General features: G+C 43.6%; 1 protein-coding gene across 1 annotated transcript in view; it reads left to right on the forward strand.

Annotated features, from left to right (window-relative positions):
* NOS1 (nitric oxide synthase 1) overlaps nt 1–21,500 on the forward strand; it is a 143,133-nt gene that overhangs the window by 19,834 nt on the left and 101,799 nt on the right. The window contains exon 2 of the mRNA XM_069081409.1: nt 14,936–16,205. Within this exon, the coding sequence (XP_068937510.1) occupies nt 15,481–16,205 (725 nt within the window). The 5' untranslated portion in view covers nt 14,936–15,480. The remainder of the gene's footprint in view (nt 1–14,935; nt 16,206–21,500) is intronic.

A 21,500-nucleotide genomic window follows, 5' to 3' on the forward strand; every position in this document is an offset into this window, starting at 1 on the left:
AGAGAGAGACAGAGAAAGACAGAGAGAGACAGAGAGAGAGAGAGAGAGACAGAGAGAGAGGAGAGAGAGAGAGAGAGACAGAGAGACAGAGACAGAGAGACAGAGACAGAGAGGGAGAGAGAGAGACAGAGAGAGACAGAGAAAGACAGAGAGAGACAGAGAGAGAGAGAGAGAGAGACAGAGACAGAGAGGAGAGAGAGAGAGAGAGAGAGAGAGAGAGAGAGAGAGAGAGAGAGAGAGAGAGAGAGAGAGAGAGAGAGAGAGAGAGAGAGAGAGAGAGAGAGAGAGAGAGAGAGAGAGAGAGAGAGAGAGAGAGAGAGAGAGAGAGAGAGAGATGGTTTTAAGTAAGAAGAAAAGCAAACGAGTTTTTGGTATATTGGCATACATGTTCATCAGATGACAGCCACGGAGGGGAACTAAAGCGTGGACCACCCTAGGGTACACAACCTTTCAAACTACCTCCATACTAGATAGAAGCCCCCTTAGAGTTCAAAAACAGGTACACATTTGTCAGTGCTTTAGGGCAAAGGGGAAGAGTAGCACAAAATCCATCACAAAGCAAAGGGGAGTTAAAATCCTGAAACAGGTGGGAGCCTCTAAATTTTAGCTTGGATTTTGAATCTCTCCCAGAAAATTGATTTGAAAGTACATTTATTTTGTACAGCCAACTCTTTGTCTGATGGCATCCAATTAGCTAAGGAGGTGGGAGGCAATTAGATAATCTGCTGAAATAGTTTCAGTACTAGGTCAACAATCAATCTTGATCTCACAGGACTCATCTTCAAGTGCCCAGCCTTCCGGCTAACCCAGACTCCTTGCTTCCCCGGTTTCTTGCCCACTCGCTTGCCCTTGCCCACGTCATTTCCAATAATTACAATCTCCTCCTGGAAAGCCTGCCCAGCTTTCCTTGATTGCCCCTAGCTGAAATTGATTTTTGCTTCCTCTGAAATCCCGCAACACTTTGCTTTGTATCTTTCCAGTGTCTGTATCTCACTCTCCCTTATTCGTGGGCGTATCAGCGGGGTGGAGTGGTAGAGGGAACGCTGGATGTGGAAACAAGACCTGGGTTTGAATCCTGGCTCTGCCACGTATGTGACTTTATGCCTACTTTTTGGAATTGTAACGAGGATAAGAAAGAGATAGTTTTAAGTAAGAAGAAAGAGATAGTTTTAAGTAAGAAGAAAGCAAATGAGTTTTTGCTATATTGGCATACACATCCGTCATCTGAGAGCCATGAAGGGGAAGTCATATATGCCACCTATGTGACTTTGGACAAGTCACTCTCCTGCTGAGTCTCATCTGTGAAATTCTATTCAACAACAATGACAATGATGAGAATGATAGCTGGCATGTATACAGCTCATTAAGTTTACAAAATACTTTACATTTTATCTCATTTGATCCTCACAACAATCCTGTGGGAGGTCATTGCTACTGTTATCCCCATTTTACAGCTGAGGAAACTGAGACTGGAAGAAGTTAAATGATTTGCCCAGGGTCACACAGCTAGTTAATTATCTGAAGCAGGATTCGAACCCAGATCTTCCTGACTCCAAGTCCATCATTCTATCTGCCGTGTCACACAACTGTCCAACAATCACGTATTAAGTGCCAGACTACGCACTAGATGCTGGGTGCTGTTCAGTCGTTTTCAGTTGTGTCCAACTCTTCATGGCACCATTTGGGGTTTTCTTGGCAGGAATTTGCCATTTCCTTCTCCAGCTCATTTTGCAGATGTGAAAACTGAGGCAAACAGGGTTAAGTGACTTGCTCAGGGTCACTTGGCTAGTAAGCGTCTGAGGCCAGATTTGAACTCAGGAAGATGACTCTTCCTAACTTCAGGGCCAACACTTGGTCCACTGCACCACCTAGCTGCCAAGGATGCTGGATGCAAAAAGGCAAAAATGAAACAGATCACTAAATCCTAAGTGGGGAAGAGAGTATGTATTCATTTAGTGCCTACTGTATGACAGACACCCTGCTTGGCATTTTACAAAAAAATCATCTAATTTGATAATATGAGCTGGATTTAATTTGTTGAGTATCTGTCATATTCTTTGCTATAGAAACGCAGTGGAAATAACACAAGCTGAGTGACTTTGGACAAGCCACATCAATTCTCTGGACCTGAGCTCAGTTTCCCCTCAGTAAAATGAAGGAGGTGGATTAGATTGCTACTAAAGTCCCACTCCAAACTCTGGTGAACCAATCACCGAACATTTATTCAGTACTTACTTTATGTCAAGCACGGTGCTAAATACTGGAGATACAAAGGTAAAGACACAATCCCTGCCCCACAAGGAGAATTCAGTCTAAATCTATGATCCTAGGATCAAACTGTGTCAGCCATTAAGTGGCCAGTCTCTTTTTAATGTGAGATTAATTAACATTAATATCATTATATGGTTAATATTAAACACAACATCATGGCAGCATTAACCACTTTTGATGAGATGCAAATTAGTAATAATGTGAATATTAATATCATTCATTGCTATTCATCATAATATATTAATATTAGCCATTATAATCATGTGTTAACCTCTCTTTAAATGTGGTATTAGACTGCATTAGTGTTAGTGTCCAGGAAGAAGGATCTGATTGTCCTACTGTCTTGTGCCTTAGGAAGACCCCATCTGGTGTCCTGAATTCAGCTCTAAGAGATACGTTTTTAAAATATTGACAAATCCTTGTGTCCAAATGACATAGCCCAAGACCAGAAGGGTACTACCCACTGAAGGGTGATCAGAATGGTTCAAAATCCTGCCACAGGAAGTTTATTTTAGGGAGCCTGGAATGTTTAACCTAAAGAAGAGAAGGCAGGTGAGGCTTGAGATGTCTTCTGGTATTCAGAGGGCTGTTATCCAGAAACCAGAAGCAATGAGTAGAAGTTGCAGAAAGGCCAAATTAGGCTTCACACAAGGAAAAATTTCCTCCCAATGACAGCTGTCCAAAAGTGAAGTGGATGCCTTGAGAAATGGTGGGTTTCCCCTCACTGGAGTCCTTCAGGTAGAGGCTGGACATTCTCTTGTGAGGGCTGTCGTCTGGTAATTACTTGTTCAGCTACAGGCTGGACTCAGTGGTCACTGAGGTCCCTTCCAACTCTGAAATTCTGTGATTCTGCTGACCTTTCTTTTGAAAGTTGTGGAATAGTCAATGTGCTACAGTTTAGAAAAAGGTACTGGGGTGGCAGCAGGGGAAGAGGTCCACGGTACTCTATGAGCCTCTGTTCTGTAGACCCCAATCATATCTGACCATGTTACTACATGGCTGGCTGGGATATGTGCCAGTGGTCACCATGGAAACTGTAAAGGTGGCAGGTAAAGATGATGCTATCTCTGTTGGGACTAAAGGCTAATCACTGAGCAGCAGCATTGGGGTACAGTGACTGGGCATTCCCATGGGTTCAAGTTCAGTTCCTAGAACTCCCTGGTTAATCTAAGATTGTTGTTTAGTCATTTTTCAGTCATGTCTACACTTCATGACTTGATTTGGGGCTTTCTTGGCAGAGATACTGGAGTGGCTCATCATTTCCTTCTCCAGTTTCTTTTACAGATGAAGAAACTGAGGCAAATAGGGGTAAGTGGCTTGTCCAAAGTCACAGAGCTAGTAAGTATCTGAGGTCGGATTTGAACTCAGGTCTTCCTGACTTCAGACCTGGTGCTGTATTCACTGCACCATCTAGCTGCCCTAATCTAGTGTTTAAGTCACATAAATTCTGGACCAACTAGAAGGACCAACTCCCTCCTCATCTCTGCCTCCTAGAACCCTTACTTCCCTGCAAAGGTCAGCTTAGGGTTTACCTTTTACATGAAACCTTTTTCAATCCCTCCAGCCACTATTGTCTTCTCCTATCACATATGCTCGAATGTACAAATCTTGTCTCTTTTGAAAGAATGTAAGCTTCTTGAGAGTAGAGAATGTTTCGTTTTCATCCTTGTATATACCTCGTGCCTAGCACACAACACATAGTAGGAGCTGGATAAATGTTTGTGCATGGATTAATTGGTAAGAGAAAAAGAAGGAATTTTGTTCAGCTTTTGTTAGAATAAATAGGGCATGTCACGGTTTGATTTCAAGAGAAAAATTGTGGTAGAAAAGATGAATTATTTTAAACCAAGAAAAAGTAATGGAGATAGGAATGAGACCCTATCATTTCACCTTTGCTTAAAGCACAGTGGTGTAAGAAGAGGAGAGAGGAGAGAAAGGCAGGCAGGGAAACTTTCCTCCAGGTAGGGCATTTGGAATTCCATTACAAGATCTCTAAAATTCACTGAATGAATGCTAAAACTCTGAGCATACCAAACCTCTCTCACCTGAAATAAGACACCAAAAAACAAGTGGCTAGACTTTATGGCACAGTGTGGGGAGAGAAGTTTGAAATGGGAAATCAGAACTACTTTCCAGTTCTGTCACTAGGTAGCTATACAATGCAGGGCAAGCCATTTCTGCTGACTGGGTCTCAGTTTCCCTATCTATTAAGTAAGGGACCAGGCTGGATAATCCTTAAGGTCCCTTCTACTCCTTGGTGTGCTACAGTTTGTGGGATTCAATTGTTAAATTTTCAGTGTGAACATTTTGCTCCTCAGAAATGGGCAAATATTACAAACCATGGCTTAATTTATTATTTTGTTGATTTCCAGATTAAGAGAGTGGTAGAGAAAGTATTAATAATGCAAATTACACTTAAAATATGTCTGCACATTTTTTAAATTTTGAGAACTAGTAAAACACCTACAATTCACTGCTTCTTGCTCTGATGTTACAGGCCTTTATCTGCCTCATAATTTTCTAGAGTTCTAGAATCTACCTTCTTGTTTATCTTTCCAAGCTAACTAATCTTTCCACTAAAGTGAAACCATTTCCTTTCTTTGACTCAGCAGGAAGGAAAAATGAAAAGTTAAAATGTCTAATTATCTTCTAATTGCTAAAGTAGCAAGTATTGGTGACTTAAAGGAAAAAAAGATAAAGTCATACATTTATATTCATAGATCACATACCTGGAACTGGAAGAGACCTACCTTCAAGATCATCTAATCCAACCCCCAATTTTTACAGAGGAAGAAACTGAGGCCCAGAGAAGGGACTTATTCACAGTCTTACTGACAATGAGGGACAAAGCTGGAATTTGAACCCAGATCCAAATCCTTCTTTGAATTGGACTCTGATGTTCTAGGCAGGTAGGTAGAGCCAAAGGGCACAGAGCAATGGGACTAGAGTCAGGATTAATGGTCTCAGACTCTTAACTAGCTGTATGACCCTGGGTAAGTCACTTAACGCTTTTTGCCTCAATTTCCTCATTTGTAAATGAGCTGGAGAAGGGAATGGCAAACCATTGCAAAGAAAGTCCCAAATGGGGTCACACAACTGAAAAATGGCTACACAACAGTGACTGGTGTCCTGCTCCTCATTTTAATCTGCAAATTGAGAGTAGGCCTTGAATACAGAAAGTTCAGAGTCTGAATCCTGCCTCTGACACATTCTAGGTATGTCTGACCAAGAAAATATCTCTCAACATCTCAGGACCCTCAGGCAATCTCTGAAACCATAAAAGGTCCAAGGACTGCCACTTTACATCAACAGGTGGAGTTTCCACATGGCTTTTTCCCCTCTCAACAACAAAATCACACCTATAGAACCAGTCTGATTTCACCTTCCAGTTAACCAATAACTGCATCCACATTTAGGTAGCTAGGTGGAACAGTGGGTAGAGTTCTGAGCCTGGAGTCCAGAAGACTTGAGTTCAAATCTGCCCTCAGAGTTGATTATCTAGCTGTGTAACCCTGGGCAAACCAGCTAACCACTGTCTGCCTCAGTTTCCTTAATTGTAAAGTGGGGGTAATAAACAGCACTTATCTCACAGGGCTGTTAGCAGGATCATATGATCAAAGCCCTTGGAACAGGGCCTGGCACATAGCAGGTTCTATATTCATTCCTATTCCCTCCCCTCCCTCCTCTCTTCCTCCCTTTGAAAATAGCCTTAGTTTGGGGCAGCTAGGTGGCACAGTGAATAGAGCACCAGTCCTGGAGTCAGGAGGACCTGGGTTTGAATCTGGCCTCAGACATTTAACACTTACTAGCCCTGTGACCTTGGGCAAGTCACTTAACCCCAATTGCCCTGCCTTCCCCCCTCCAAAAATAAAAAATAGCCTTAGTTATTCCATCAATCCTTGTTGGTAGGTTAGGGAGCTGTTGAAGCTTTTATTTTCCTGACTTACTCCCTTTATCAGATGATATTTAATAAGCACCTACTATGTGTCAAGCACTGTGCTGGGTGCTGAGAGCACATCAACCAAAAAAATCCCTGTCCACAAGGAACTTACCTACATTGTATCAAGAGAGACATATCATCATTAAAATGATGCATGGATCCCCAACATCTGTGAATCACTCCTAGACCTTTCTTTTTCTCTATATGTAAAATGACAATGTCTCACTCTCCCTTTTTTGAAAAAAAAAAATACCCAATTTGAAAAGTGTTTGAAAATCTTTTTTAAAAATACCCTGGGATGGCTAGATGGTACAGTGAATAGAGCACTGGCCCTGGAGTCAGAGGACCTGAGTTCAAATCCAGCCTCAGACATTTAACACTTACCTAGCCATGTGATCTTGGACAAGTCACTTAACCCCAATTGCTCTGCCTTCCCCCCTCCAAAAAAACCAAAAAACTGCCCAATGTAAAATAGCAGCTTAACAAATCTAGCTCTTATTGGAGACCACCCAGGAAATAGAAGAAACATGGCCCCCTTTGACTCCCTTCCACCCTATTGATGAAATGGACCAGTGCCACTTCCCTCTAGGAGGGGCAACGAAATGTCACAAGCTACCATGAAAATGGCACTGATTGTCTATGTCATTCACCACTCTTGAAAACCATTGAGTACCAATTTGATGCTAAGATGAAGTGTTTAAATATCACTCAAATCATTTCGAAACTGAGTCCACTAGTGTTTCATGACACCTGAGGCTTTTTATTGGGGGCCCTCAGCATGAACTGCTTTAAAGGACATTTCATTCAATTTGCCATCTGGACGGAAACAATGTTCCTTTGATAATCAACTTGCTGATGCACTTTTTGGCTGGGCAGCGTGAAGAGAACAAGGGAGGTGATGGGCTTGCTGTATGCAGCCTTGGCCAACCCACAGCTGAAGTCCTGTGTTCTGTTCTGAGAACTGTAGGCCACCCAGTGGAGGGCAGCCAGGCAGGTGAAGACCCTCAGGATCATGCCATACAAGTATCAGTTGAAAGATCTGAGGATGATTATCTTGGAGAAAGGAAGGAAGAAGGGAAACTCCATGCCAGTCACTGTGCAAATATTGATCCTCACAACAACCCTGGGAGCCATTATAATCTTCCTTTTATTATTGAGGAAACTGAGGCAGACAGAGGTTATATGACTTCCCGAAGGTTACACTGCTAATAATGTTTGTGGCAGGATTTGAATCTGGGGCTTCCTGACTCTAGCTCTCTCTATCTGCTGTACCATTCCACTGCCTCTAGAGGAGATCCGCCTCTCAGAAGCAGGATGCCCACTTGTCAGGCATGCTGGAGAGGGGTTTATTGGTCAGGCATGGGTTGGAATGGACGACTTTCAAGCTCTAAATTCTGGCAGTCTTGGATTGAGTCACTGGCAGGACCTTCAGGGAGAAAACAAGGAAAGGGCAGGAACAATATGAAAAGAAACAAGAGGTGGAGAGGGAAAGAAAGGATTGGTGGACCGAGGGACAGCTCCCTCTAACTTGATCAGGTCAGCCCTAGAGAATGGAATCACAGGAATAAAGTACCTCCGAAAATGGGCCTCAAAGACACTTCAGAGATCATCCATTCCAATGTCCTCATTTTATGGTAGAGGAAAATGAGGCTCAAGAAGAAAGACAATGAGGATTTAGAGCTAGAGATAGAATGTCAGAGCCAGAAGATGCTTTAGAACTTGGAATGTTAAGTCTTGGAAGGCCCTTAGAACACAGAGCTAGGAGGGACCTTAGGATATACAATTTTAGGGCTTGGAGGAGAATGATAGAGCTTGGAGAGTGAGTGATAGAGCTAGGAGAGCCTTTTGAACAAAGGTCCTAAACCTGCAGCCCATGGACCCCTTCGGGGTATTTCAGAGGGTCTGAGAACATGGATGGGAAAAATAGTTTTGTTTTCATTGACCCCTAACTTCAATTTATCATTTCTTTTATGAATTTTTTAAATGTCAGAGCTGGGAGGGTTATAGATTGTAGACTATCAGAACTGTAAGGGATCTTAGTAATCTAGCCCATACCCCTCCTGTTTTTCAGACAGGGCCCAGTGAGGGTAAATGACTTTCTCCAAGCCACAGTGGAGATGAGATTGGAACCCAGGTCCTCTGACTCCTGCCAGCTCCCTAGCACCAGGCTGTCCCCCTGCTTGTTCTGAGGATTTGGGGGTGGGGGGAGAAAGAAGAATTGCAGGGCTGTGGCAATGAACTGCCAGCGTGGGAGAGGGGGCATCAGATGGATTCCTACTTGTTATATTCCTTGGGGGAAAGACCGAAAATGAGTAGTTTGGGTTCTGCTAAGGAACTTTTTTTTAAGATGAGAGAAAGGAGGTTTTGAATGCTTTTGTATATTTACATTTCCAAATGAAGAGTGACTGTTAACCTATGGTTTATTTTCGTCAAAGAAGCATGACTGCCCTCCACCAAGGTCCTCCTCCAGTGCCTCATCATGGCAGGGAGGTCACCCTGGGCCCCAAGGCTCTGCCAAGACAGAACAAGCCCTGGCTAGTCCCACACAGTGGGAGAAGCTTCCAGTACAGTCCTGGTGACAGACTGTGTCTGACATCCAAGGCCCAGTCTAGCCCATACTCACAGAGGCTGGTCACCAGGTGGGCTGCAGCGAGGTGACCTTTTTTTTAAGCCAAGAATGCTCTCAATGATCATCTAATAAGACATAGTAGAACGGGCTTCCTTGAGAGGGAGTGAGTTTCTCTACAAGGGAAGTCTTCAAGAAGAGGTTAGGCTACCACTTGTAGGGTGTCATGTTTAGAGGATCTAGGTCATGCAGTGAATTGGGATAGACTCTGGGCGTAGACCTGAATTCAAATCTGGCCTCAGATGCTAGCAGTGTGATCTTGAGCAAGTCACTTATCCCTGTCTGCCTCAGTTTCTTCCTCTGTAAAATGAGCTGGAGAAGGAAATGGCAAACCATTCCAGTACCTCTGCCAAAAAAAAAAAAAAGGGGTCACAAAAAAGCAGACATGACCGAAATTGCAAAACAACCAACGGGGGGGGGGGTTGTTTAGGTATCAGTTCTTCTGCAAAGATGAGGTTCTGTGCCTCTGATTCTGAGTTGCTCTCTGTGTCAGTAAAGGGAGTTCCCATACCAAGAAATCACAGATCTTGAAGTATAAAGGCTACTCAAGCCCTGCATTTCCTCTGCCCTTGTTCCCAGGGTTCAGCACCAAGGTCAGGCCATCCCCCATTAGAGGATAATAAATGAATGAATGGATGAATGAATGAATGAATGAATGAATGAATGAATGAATGAGATAGAAAGCACTTATTAATCACTGTGTGGCAAGAAGTATTCTAAATTCTGGAATTAAACTCAAAATAAAAAATTTTAAAGCTGAAACTCAAATTAGGGGAGCTAAGACATAAAAAACAAAGTTCTTCTGCAAGATGGAAGTCATTATGGTACAGCAGTGATGTGGATGGCAAGTCCCAGAGGTACTTACATCACAAAAGTAGATTAAATGGCAGTGCAAGGGGATTACAGGTCATGGAGTCAGGGAAGCTGCTGATATCTAGAAGAAGTGAGGAGGCAGCACCGGGGATGGAAAGTCTTCCATGTCACAGAATGAAGTTGTTGACTTCCATTTCATCCAAGCTGTGGGAGCACTCCAGTGTCCTTAGTAAAGGTGGGGAGGCAAGAAGCAGGCATCCCTTGTCGTAACATCTTCCCATTGCCTGGCTATCCTTGATGGATTCGGAGACCACCAGAGATGAAGAACAGGAAAAGAGAAGGGAGGATTCTCACCACCCATCCCTTACCCCACTCCCCCCAATGGGTCTTCACAGTGTGACCATCCTTTCTATGTTCATAGATCACAGATCTTGAAGGAAATTTCTAGGTCATCCAGTTGGAAGAGAAAGAAACCGTTCTAAGCATTAAATGCCTTGCAAAGATCCATGTTCCTGACATCCTTGTATTTGTCTTGGGCAATTGTCCAGGCCAAGGATTCCGGGAATGAATTGCAGACTGTTAGAACTGGAAAAGGCCCTAGAATGAGGAGACCTTGGAGAAAAGCTAGTCCAACTCCATCCTTTTATGAGTGTGTTTGTGTATGTAGGTATATAGATAGGTATGTACTATGTATGTATTTATGTGGGTATGTATGTAGACATGTATGTGTGTAGAAGTTCGGTATACAGGAAGATCTGAATTCAAAAATCCTGCCTCAGACACCAGCTGTATGGTCCTTGGCAAGTCACTTAAGCACTGCCTGCCTCAGTTTCCCAATCTGTAAAAATGGGGATAATAATAGCATCCATTTCACAGATGTGTTGTGAGGATAAAATGAGATCATATCTGTAAAGCATTTTGCAAATCTTAAAGCACTATAATTGCTAATTGTTGTTTCAGCATCGTCTACTAATATACATCTGCACTTATCCTGCACCTGTTTGCAACTTATAGCCTTAAAATTTCACCGGCGGCATTGAGAGGTTAAGTGATTTGCCCAGGGTCATGCATACAGAATATGTCAGAAACTAAACTTGAACCCAAGACTTACCTGAATTCAAGGCCAGATTTCTATCCACTCTGCCATCACACAGGAAGTCCATGGCAATTCAAACCCTGGTCCTCTAATCCCCAGTGCTACACCCCTCTAAAAGCTGCTTGGGGCAGGGGTCCAGTGAGGAAGAGAGGTGGGACAGAGAGGCTTAGGGCCTAAATACCCTTTCCTCACCCCCTGCCACCACACATGCAAAAATCCAGTGCAGACCATCACCAATGATTTCTACTAGAGGCATCTAGGTGACTTAGGGAGTCATACATAGGAATTGGAGGTAGGAAAACCTGAGTTCAAATCTGACCTCAGATGCTCACTACCTGTGTGACTCCAAGCAAGCCTCTTAACCTCTGCCTTCATTTCCTCATCTATAAAATGGGCATGATAGTACCTACTGCTTAGGGTGGTTGTGAGGCTCAAATGAGATCATGTTTTTAACGCACTATATAAAGGCTAGCTGTTATGCTAGCTGCTAGCTTGGGTACCATGTTGCCTTTTGAGAGCTCAGGTCCAAGGAGTATAGTGTGGGCAGAGTGGAGGAGGAGAATATGAGTGCCTTCTCTCTATTAACATGTGTAAGACTTGCCTCAAAATCTCTCCTTTAGTTAAAGGACAGAGATGAGATTCCCACCTTGGGCCATCCAAGGGGTTTTTGTGGTCTCATCTGCTTGGCTCTGGAACCAAGGAGCTAAATCTCCAAAAGGGATTAGGATGGCAGACAGCTAAGAGAGGGTGGGCATGGGCATTCCATGCCCAGGAAGAGACTGATGCTATTTGCTGGATTTGGGGTCCTTCTGGAGCCTCTAGAGAAGGATACGTAGAGAGGGAGATTCAGGAGAGCCTGAGAAAATGCGCGTGTGCAAATACGCTCTTGTGCGCGCGCACACACACACACAAACACCAGAGAAATGACACAGCAGGAAAGTGATGCATGAAAACACAGAGAGAAACACACACAGAGATGCCAGATGGAGAGTACAAACCAGGCTGGTCCTGGGATATTTATTATTCCATCTCCCACACAGAGGGGCTGGCAGTATTACATAACACCCCACAAAAGGAGAGGCTGCACACACACACTAGGCTGATCCAGGAGGTGATCCCTTGGGCTGAGGGGGAGGAGCAGGCTTGACCATCGCCTCCAGTTCCCAGAGGCATTGGGTCGTGTGTCAATTGTCTCGGTCCTAAGGAGACCCAGGAAAGGAGCTGAAAGCAAGATGAGGACGAGAGTGTCTGTCATTCACTGCGGCTGGGAGCTCCCCCACTCGATTGGGTTGGCTAAGAGGACACCCAGAAGGAAGGGACGCACTACTTTGCATGTAACTAGGACTGGAAGGGAGAGAAAGGAAAGAATTGGAATGGTTATTTCCACCGCCCTCTCACACCATCTGTACCAACTTTGACCCACAGCACATCCCCAAAGATTTAGAGTTAGACCAATCCTTTAATTTTACAAATGAGGAAACTGAGGTTCAAAGAAGGGAAGTCACACAGATGAGAGAACAGAGACTTTAAGCCTAGGTCTTCTCATTCCAAAGACAATATCCTCTCCACTAGACCATATATCCACCCACACCCATTCATGCCCAGCAACCACCCACCCACTCATCCCATACTTTCACCACACATTCACATGCACACATCAAGATATGCAACCTCCTACACAACAACTACACACATAAAACATATGCTCACACCCCATACAGAGCATACACTCACCCCATGTAGCCCTGCCATTATCCCACTATACACAAACATCATACATATACACTATAATGCTAACACACACACAAGAAACAACATACACACATATTTGTCCTGACTTAGGGCTAAAATATAAGCATTGAACCTTATGGAATCACTGATCTAGGAATTGAAAGGGAATTAGTAGCTATCTTCATCCAACCCAGTTGGGGTTTTACACAAAGGATCTCCAGCTCCCCACTGAAGTTAGACCTTTATTCCCATCCTGCCTCTGGCACTTACTAGCTGGATGGCCTTAGATAGCCATCTTCTCCAAACCTCAGTTTCCTAATCTGTAAAATGAGGATAATAGCACCTATTGTTCAGTCTTTCAGTCTTGTTCTGCTCTCTGTGACCCCATGGACCATAGCACCCCAAGCCCTTCTATTCTCCATTATCTCTCAAAGTCTGTTCAAGCTCACATTTGTTTCTTCTGTGACACTACCCATCCATCTCATCCTCTGCCATCCCCTTCTCCTTTTGCCTTCAATCTTTCCGAACATTAGGGTCTTCTCCAATGAGTCCCATCATCTCATTATTTGGTCAAAGTATTGAAGCTTCAACTTCAGTATTTGACCTTCCAATGAACAGTCTGAATTAATTTCTTTAAGTGCTGACCAATTTGATCTCATTGCTATCTAAGGGACTCTCAAAAGTCTTCTCTAGCACAATTCAAAAGCATCAATTCTGCAGCACTCAGCTTTCCTTATAGTCTAACTCTCACAAGCATGCATTAGTACTGAAAAAACCAAAGCTTTGACTACCCAGACCTTTGTCGGCAAGGGGATATTTTTGCTTTTTAGCCCTCTGTCCAAATTTGCCATAGCTTTCTTTCCAAGGAACAAGCATCTTTTAATTTCACTGCTGCAGTCACCATCTGCAGCGATCTTTGAACCCAATAATAATAGCACATTATAATATTATATAGTTATATAATATTATACATATATAATAATAATTCTAATAATGGCACCTACCTAAGGCTCAAATGAGATAATATATATAAAGTAATTGGTAAACTTTAATGTGTTTATTAAACACATTAAATGTGAACTATTATTACATTCAAGAGACAATGGCTGTAGGAGTAGTTTTGTTTAACCTGATGATATATTCAGAATGTGCTTATATCCCACCCTTCAACAATCAGAAAAATATTTTTTGGTTCCATAAGGCATCAAAATCCCCTCCCCTCTGGTAGGTCTCACAAATTCCCTCCGGACCTCCACAATCCACATTTCTCACAGTACCAGCAAAATTCCATGTTGCTCTTTTAATGCATATTATTTCCTATTATCAGATCTTTATGACCAGGCAAATAATGTGGCATATAGGTCTTTCACCAGCTCCTTCTGCATCTATGAAGAATACGATCTTAGGACTGGTGGGGTAGTGTGGACCAAAAGCCATAAATCCATCAACCAAGCCCTAGACCAAATCTAAATGACCCTTAGTAAATGATTTGATAATTGCCAGAAGCATTTCATTTTTAGTCAGAGAAGTTGATTTCAGGTGAGGAGAAGCTCTTTTTTTCTCCTCAAGGCTTTCAATATCCAGGATTAAATAAATTGATTGTAAGAACCTATGAGATTTCTGCTTTTGACGTAGGCATTGGATGCAGTCTTCTGGTCTTCTCTTCATTACATACTTTAAGTGGATGAATTTGTGCCAGATAGAAAAGAATAGACTTTGTAATACTATTGACATTAAGAAAACTACAGAAGAATGTCCCGTATGCTAAAAAAAAAATGTCTGGAGAACATGTGTAAGCCTTCTTTCTTTTATCCTGTATAACTTGCTTTGTATATATTTATTTATATTTTGTCTCTTCCATTAGATTGTAAGCTCCTTGAGGGCAGGGACTTTTTGCCTCTTTTTGTATCCCCAGAGCTCAGCAAATTTCCTGGCACATAGTAGGTGCTTAATAAATCTTCATTGATTCGTTGAACCTCATCAAAGGCAAAATCATTCTTCCAGTTTGGTGGTATTCATTGTTGGGCAGGAGGAAGTGAATAGGGTATATCGTGTAAATGAGACATTGTTTTGTGCACTAAGATTATTCTGCTACAGGAGGGAAAAGCCTATATACATGTAAGTTGGGGGCAGGAGGGCTGTAGGAGAATGGGGAACAGAATCTTTAAGCCTTTTACCATTTGATTCTGACTGTCAATGGCATCCCTAGAGAGACCTTTTTGTCACAGAGGGCTTTGATCATGGAGATGAAATTCTGTAATTTCCAGCAGGCTGGGAAGGGAATCCTCTTGAGAGTAGGCTCGTTTTCTGAGTTGCCTTCAAAACTCTGCCCTGAGGCTCCCAGTGGGAATGTCTCCCACTTACCTTATTTAGGTCTATGCTTCCCATTTTCATTTTCCATACTCATTGATCTCTTGTATCTTTTTTTCTCTCTCCTTCCTTTCCTTTCTGTCTTTAGCTCAAGAAGGCACCAGTCTGTTCTCAGCCTGACAGTTCTACCGAGACACCTATGAGAAAAGTTGCTGCCCTCATCTAGCTAACAGTGAGGAATGATCTGGAGTTGGCATGTCTCACCACTAGAGCAGCTCCCAGGGGCCCTCTCCGTGACAGGGTGGCATTGCCAGGCTTGGCATCTGTTTCTTTGGGGTGAATCTCCTTCCAGAGACATACCCTCTCTTCTGATCTGAAGCCCCCAGGAGAAGTCACCTATCCCTTCCTTGGAGCAAGAGAGTGAGAACAGCAATGAATCATACCATGCCCCAGAAATTGGGATTGGAATGAATAGATGCTACCAGATGCTCTGAACCAGTTGATATCCAAGACCAATTACTCAGACGCCAAAGAACCAATCCTTCTCCTGAGCCTGGCTCATACAAATCCAGCCCCAGCAGTATCCATCTTCTTAACTCCTTTTTTTGAGGTCCAGAGTGTGTCCCTCACTGAGGGAAAAAGCCTCTGGTCACTAAGGCTTGCACTCAGTGGGACAGATACTCTGAAGTCACAATGGAAGACCACATGTTTAGTGTTCAACAAATTCAACCCAACGTCATTTCTGTAAGGCTATTCAAGCGCAAAGTGGGAGGCTTGGGATTCCTAGTAAAAGAAAGGGTTAGCAAGCCTCCAGTGATTATCTCTGACCTGATCCGGGGTGGGGCAGCTGAGCAGAGTGGTCTTATCCAGGCAGGAGATATCATCCTTGCAGTGAATGGCCGACCCTTGGTGGACATGAGCTATGATGGTGCGCTGGAGGTTCTGAGGAGTATTGCCTCAGAGACTCACGTGGTCCTCATCTTGAGGGGCCCCGAGGGCTTCACTACTCACCTGGAGACTACATTCACTGGTGATGGGACACCCAAGACCATCCGAGTGACCCGACCCCTAGGCTCGACCACCAAAGCGGTGGCTCTGTCCCACCAGGCTGTGCCCAGCAAAGATCAGCCCCCAGGACCAGACAGTGCTGTGGGCCTCCGGAATGTGCCTCAGCACCCCAGGGAAAATGGTCAAGAGGACAGTTCCCTGGCACAAACTAATGGCATGGTATCTGACCGGAAGGGTGAGGACCCCACAAAGAAAAGTGCCCTGGCTGGCCTGCATGGCAGTGGGGAGTGCAATGACCTTCTCCGAGAGATCCAGCCAGTGCTGAACCTCCTCACCAGTGGCAAGAAGGAAATCAATGGAGGGCGGCCACACAAGGTAGAGACAAAGGATGCAGAAGTCCAAGCAGACAGGTAAGCCCTGTGGCAAGTGTGTGTGCATGTGTACTTCAGCCTGGCAACCCAGAAACAGGTTTACCTGCCCCACTTACCTGGGCATGTAGCCAGCCAGCTCAACCGTAACCCATGAAAAGTTAGAAAGTTATCTGGAAGTAGGTCTTAGTAAAGGACATGGAGATGGGTAGAAGAGGAGGATGGTATGTGACTGGAGGGGAGGGAAGAGTCAAATCTTGGGGGGGGGAGACCCTAACATTTACCTAGTGCTCCTCCCTTTTATGTAGTTGACAGGAGAGAATGCTGGAAAGGATGGGAGACCTGTTACAGAAAAAAAAATTCCTAATGTTTAGACCTTCCCACAAATGGAATGGATTGTCAGCTAGTCACTAAGTATTTATTAAACATTCATGATACACAGCCTGGCACTGTCCTAGGTGCTGGGGGTAGAAAGAAAGGCAAAGGACAACCTCTACCCCCATGGAACTCCTAGGGGTGCTGCATGCCCAGAGCTCCCTGGCTGAGTATTGTAGGGAGATGAATGACCTCCTCCTGGAGACCTGCTCTGCTCAATGAAGCCACTCCATAAATATGAGCGTGGCTATATTTGTAACTGTACAGGAAGGGATGAGAAGCCTCATATATGAAAGAATTGTCTAATGAGCTATCCGTAAATGAAAGGTGCTGATTCCCTAGGAGGCTAGTCAGTCAAGAGCCATTTAGTGAGTATTTAGATGTGCCAGGCACTGTGCTAAACTCTGGGCATGCTAAGAAAGACAAAAACAGCACCTCCTTTCTAGGCACTCACAGAGGGGACAACAACATGCAAACTTTGAGCCTTCCAGATCTGTACAGTAGGAAGGAATCTCAGAGCAAAGGAGGAGAGGAGGGGCAGCAAGAAAGGCCTTCTTCAGAATTAAGTTCCCCTTCTTTGGAGGTCTGCAAGCCTAGACTAAAGGAGTGTTTGTCAGGTGTTTTATAATTAGACTGTAATCTCCTTGAGGGCAGGGGCTCTCTTTTGTCTCTTTGTATCCCCAGTACTTAGCACTGTGCCTAGCATTTGGTGGAATGGTTAATAAATATTCATTGATTGATTGATAATGGGGACTCTTTTTCAGGTACAAGTTGGACTAGAAGGGCCCTGAAGTCCCAACTCTGAAACACTATGATCCTCTAATTTCCTATGTTTCTACCCTCCACTATGAGGGCAAAACATGGTTGAACCAAATGCCTTCTTGTAGTCTGAGGATTTGGGTTCTAATAACACCTCTGAGGTTTATCCCCCATGTGGCACTAGGCAAGTCCCTTCACTTTCCTGGTCCTCAGTTTCCCCATCTGTAAAATTAGGAAGTTGGTCTAGATGGCTGATGAGATTCCTTCTAGTTCTAGATCTATAGTCCTATGAACCATGTCTAGACCTGCATCCCTAGTCCCCATCACTCAAAAGTTAGAGTATAATCAACCAACAAGCATTTGTTAAGTGCCTATGTGTGCCAAACCCTGTGCCTAAGGATTGAAGACAGGAAGAAGTGAAACAGTCTCTACCCTCAAAAAAGTTTATGTTCTACTGTGTTTATATTCTATTGCATTTATATTCTGTTTTACAATCCCTACCAAAGGCATGGGAGGGAGATTCCCCACCCCACCCCACTCCCTCCCAGTGACTTGCAATTGAGCTGCCAAACCATCTTCTCCACCCACCCCACCCCCCAGGAGCAATGTCACCCTGGACTACTTATGGGTCCACAAACAGGACACTACATCATCTGTCTCCAAATCATTGCACCTTGTGTCCTCCATGCCTGGATGCTCTGCCTTCTCACTTCTACCTCTCCATTTCCCTGGCTTCCTTTAAAACTCAACTCAAGTCCCATTATCTTCCCCCTCTCAAAGCTGGGACCTTTCCTCTGAGATCACCTCCCATGTATTCTGTAAAGATCTTATGTGTACATTGTTGTTAGCTTATGGTTTCCCCCATTAGAAGGTGAGCTCCTTGATGGTAGGGACTGGTTTTTATCTTTCTTTTGAGTTATTAGAACTTGGCACAGTGCCTAGTACATGGTGAGCACCTATTAAATATATGTTGATTAACAACAGAATAACCAAATACAACAGTTAAGTTGACCTGGTCCTTTTTCACTGAAATGGAGACCAAATCCAGGTCAAATCATTCACAGAGTGGGAGTGGGGTGGTAGACAGAAAAGGGGTATTAGTCCAGGTTACAATGGAGCTGGCTGACAACCAGAGCAAGATTCGCCCCTAGGTAACAATTCCACTGCCCCAGGGCAGCAGACCCCTTGCCCAACTGTTCCAATGCTAGTACATTGAGTTGAGACAAACTATTCCAAAGTGAGGGTCTCTTGTGATTATCCTGGCTGTCTCCCAAGTCTCATTAAGTTGAACTAAATTACAAAGTCACTTCAGAATTGAGAATCAAAGGTCTGGACCATATGATGTCCAGGAGGCACAGAAAGAGTGTTCTTCCTCACAGCCTACTCCCTTGGCAGCCGCTAAGGGAGAGCACAATTCAGCCTACGCACGATCAGCTCTCCTTTCATACTCCTTCCTTGCATCACCTGACACCCCACAACCTGTCCCGGTGACTTTCTAATAAGAGAATCAATCCAAAAATGAATCCTCTATCTTTCTATATGTGGAGTAATTAGCTCTTCCAACTCCACAGCCATGATCCTTTTTGGCATCCTGTGTCCTATTCCAAACAGTGTAACCAATACCCTTCCTTCTTTACCCCACCCCCCCAAGGCAACATGACCTTCCCTAAAGCATCCTGGAGAACATCTGACTATTTGCACCTCAGAAATCTTTGTTTCCTGAGTTCTCATTCACCAAAGGCAGTCAGGTGGATGCTGGATGATCAATTGTCAGTGATTTTTTTCCATTTTATTTTATTTTTCAATTTCATTTCTCTTCTTAGTTCCTTTCCCTCTATTTAAAGGAGAAAAACAAGAAAAATGAAATCCTTGTAACAAATATGCTAAACCCAGGGTGGCTAGGTGGCACAGTGAATAGAGCACAGGCTCTGGAGTCAGGCGGACATGAGTTCAAATCTACCCTCAGACACTTAACACAAAAAGCTAGCTGTGTGACCTTGGGCAAGTCACTTAACCCCAATTTCTCTACCCTCCCCCTCCAAAAAAGCAGAAAACAAAAAACAAATATGCTAAACTCAAAGTGGGGGTTATGAAGACAGAGTTAAGGAGAAGGAAAGAAAGGATGACTGAGGTCTAGGGGAAGAGATGAAAACAGGAGAATAGAAGCTGATTGCATAGAGCACAGATGCTAAGCACACTTTTCTCATCACCCTCTTATTTTTAAAGAGAGGACATGGAGCAAAGAAAGAAAAAAGTCCAAAAGAATAGTATGGAGGGCAATGTACAATTAATAATCATAACTATGAATGTGAATGGGATGAACTCACCCCTAAAATGGAGGAGAGCAAACTGGCTGATGAAGTTTAAGAGGAGATCCTTGGTCAAAAATAGGTTGGACTATATGGCTCTGAAATTCCTTCATCTCTGAGATCCTACAATAGGATACAATATGGTTGGTTGGAAAGAATGTTTAGCTCTAGATTTCTGAGAACCTGGGTTCAAATCCTGCTTTAGACATGCACTAACTGTATGGCCTTTGGCAAATTATATTACCTGCTGTAGACTCAATTTCCTCATCTGTAAAAGAAGGAGCTGGGCTAGATCAGGGGTTCTTAACCATTTTTGTAATATGGGCCTCCTTGGCAACCTGTGAATTCCTTCTCAAAATCATGTTTTTAAATGTGTAAAATGACATAGGATTACAAAAGAAACCAAATACATCAAAATACATTTACCAAAAATTTTTTTTAAAGTTGAAACCCCCTGAAATTTATCCATGGAAGCATGTTAAAAACCCCTAGACTAGATAATTTCTCTTTTCACTTTACATCTATGGTCCTGTAAACCACTGTGTTCTATCCTTTGACTTACCCCTATGTGACATAGTGTCCTTTCCACCATCCTACTTTAGCCCCCGATGGGGCACTGCTCTTTGAGTGTAAGAGGCAGAGACCGCTATTTGAGGGGAAGCTGTGTTTAGATGGTGACTAACTTTTCAAGGTGAGTGGTATCAAAGGAGTAGCATATTTGATGATAGTATCTTGTTGTGATGTAAAGACCTCTGATTTGTAGGCAGAGGAGGTAGATTCGAATCCTATCCTGTCTGTCTTATCATCAGTTACCCTCCTTCTCTGGAGCTAGGGGGTACAATGCATAGAGCTCTGGACCTCAAGAAGACATGAGTTCAACTCTGGCCTCAAACATTTACTAGTTATATAACCTTGAACTAAGTCACTTTTTCTCTGCTTTACCTTTGTTTCTTCATCGGTTAAATGGGGATAATAACAATACCCAAAGGTTATTATCAAGATCAAATGAAATAATATTTGTGATCAAATAAGATAAAATTAAGACATCACCTGGCACTTAGTAGGTGCTTGTTTCCTTCCTTCCACATGTCCTTCTCTATAAAAATGGTGTGTGGATTTAGGAGGGGGGAAATTGAACTAAGTGACTTCAAAAGACCTTCTAGTTCTAGATTCTGGGATATCCTGTTTTCTCTGGCTGTTCAGGATAAATCTTTAAGCACCAACACAGTTGTCTGGTAACAGGAATCCTGGGCTTTGTAAGCAAACTGAGCCTGAGAAGGTGAGATTTTCATTATTCAGGCGCTGATGAGAGAGTCAAGGTTTCCCCTAAGGTTCCAGCTACCTAGAGCAAGCTGGGGTTAAAGGGTATTCATGCTCACAATTGAGTTCCCCCTAGACAGGTCCTTGTGATATCTGGCTATTTTAAGTCACAGATTTAAATCTGAAAGAAGCCCCAGGAGTCCTCAAATCCAACCCCCTCCTTCTATAAATGAGGAAACTGAGGCCCACAAAGGTGAAGTGATTTGTCCAAAGTCACACAGCTAGTAAATGGCAGGTGCAGGATTGGAACTCAGGTCCTTCAGATTAGTGTTCTTTCTCCCAAATGGTACTGCTGCCCTGAATTTGGGAAGAGAAGTAGTAAAGAGGATTAACAGTAACCTGGCCAAGTCATCAGACTGGAGTCACTGATGGGAGGCGTGCTGTCTGTCTGGCCCTGTTTCCCAGAGACAGGTCACCCTGAGCCATCCCAGAGTGTGATGGGGGTGGAGCTGGAACAGCAGGCAGGGAGTCATTCAAAGGCAAAGACATTGTGGTGGAGCTTACAGCAAAGCTCTTCCCTGTTCTCTTCTCATTCTCTCTCTCTCTCTCTCTCTCTCTCTCTGTCTCTGTCTCT

This window comes from Petaurus breviceps, unplaced genomic scaffold (genome assembly GCF_028583685.1).
Source record: "Petaurus breviceps papuanus isolate PSGF00001 unplaced genomic scaffold, PetGlider_PUasm1.0 99, whole genome shotgun sequence".
Classification (NCBI taxonomy): domain Eukaryota; kingdom Metazoa; phylum Chordata; class Mammalia; order Diprotodontia; family Petauridae; genus Petaurus; species Petaurus breviceps.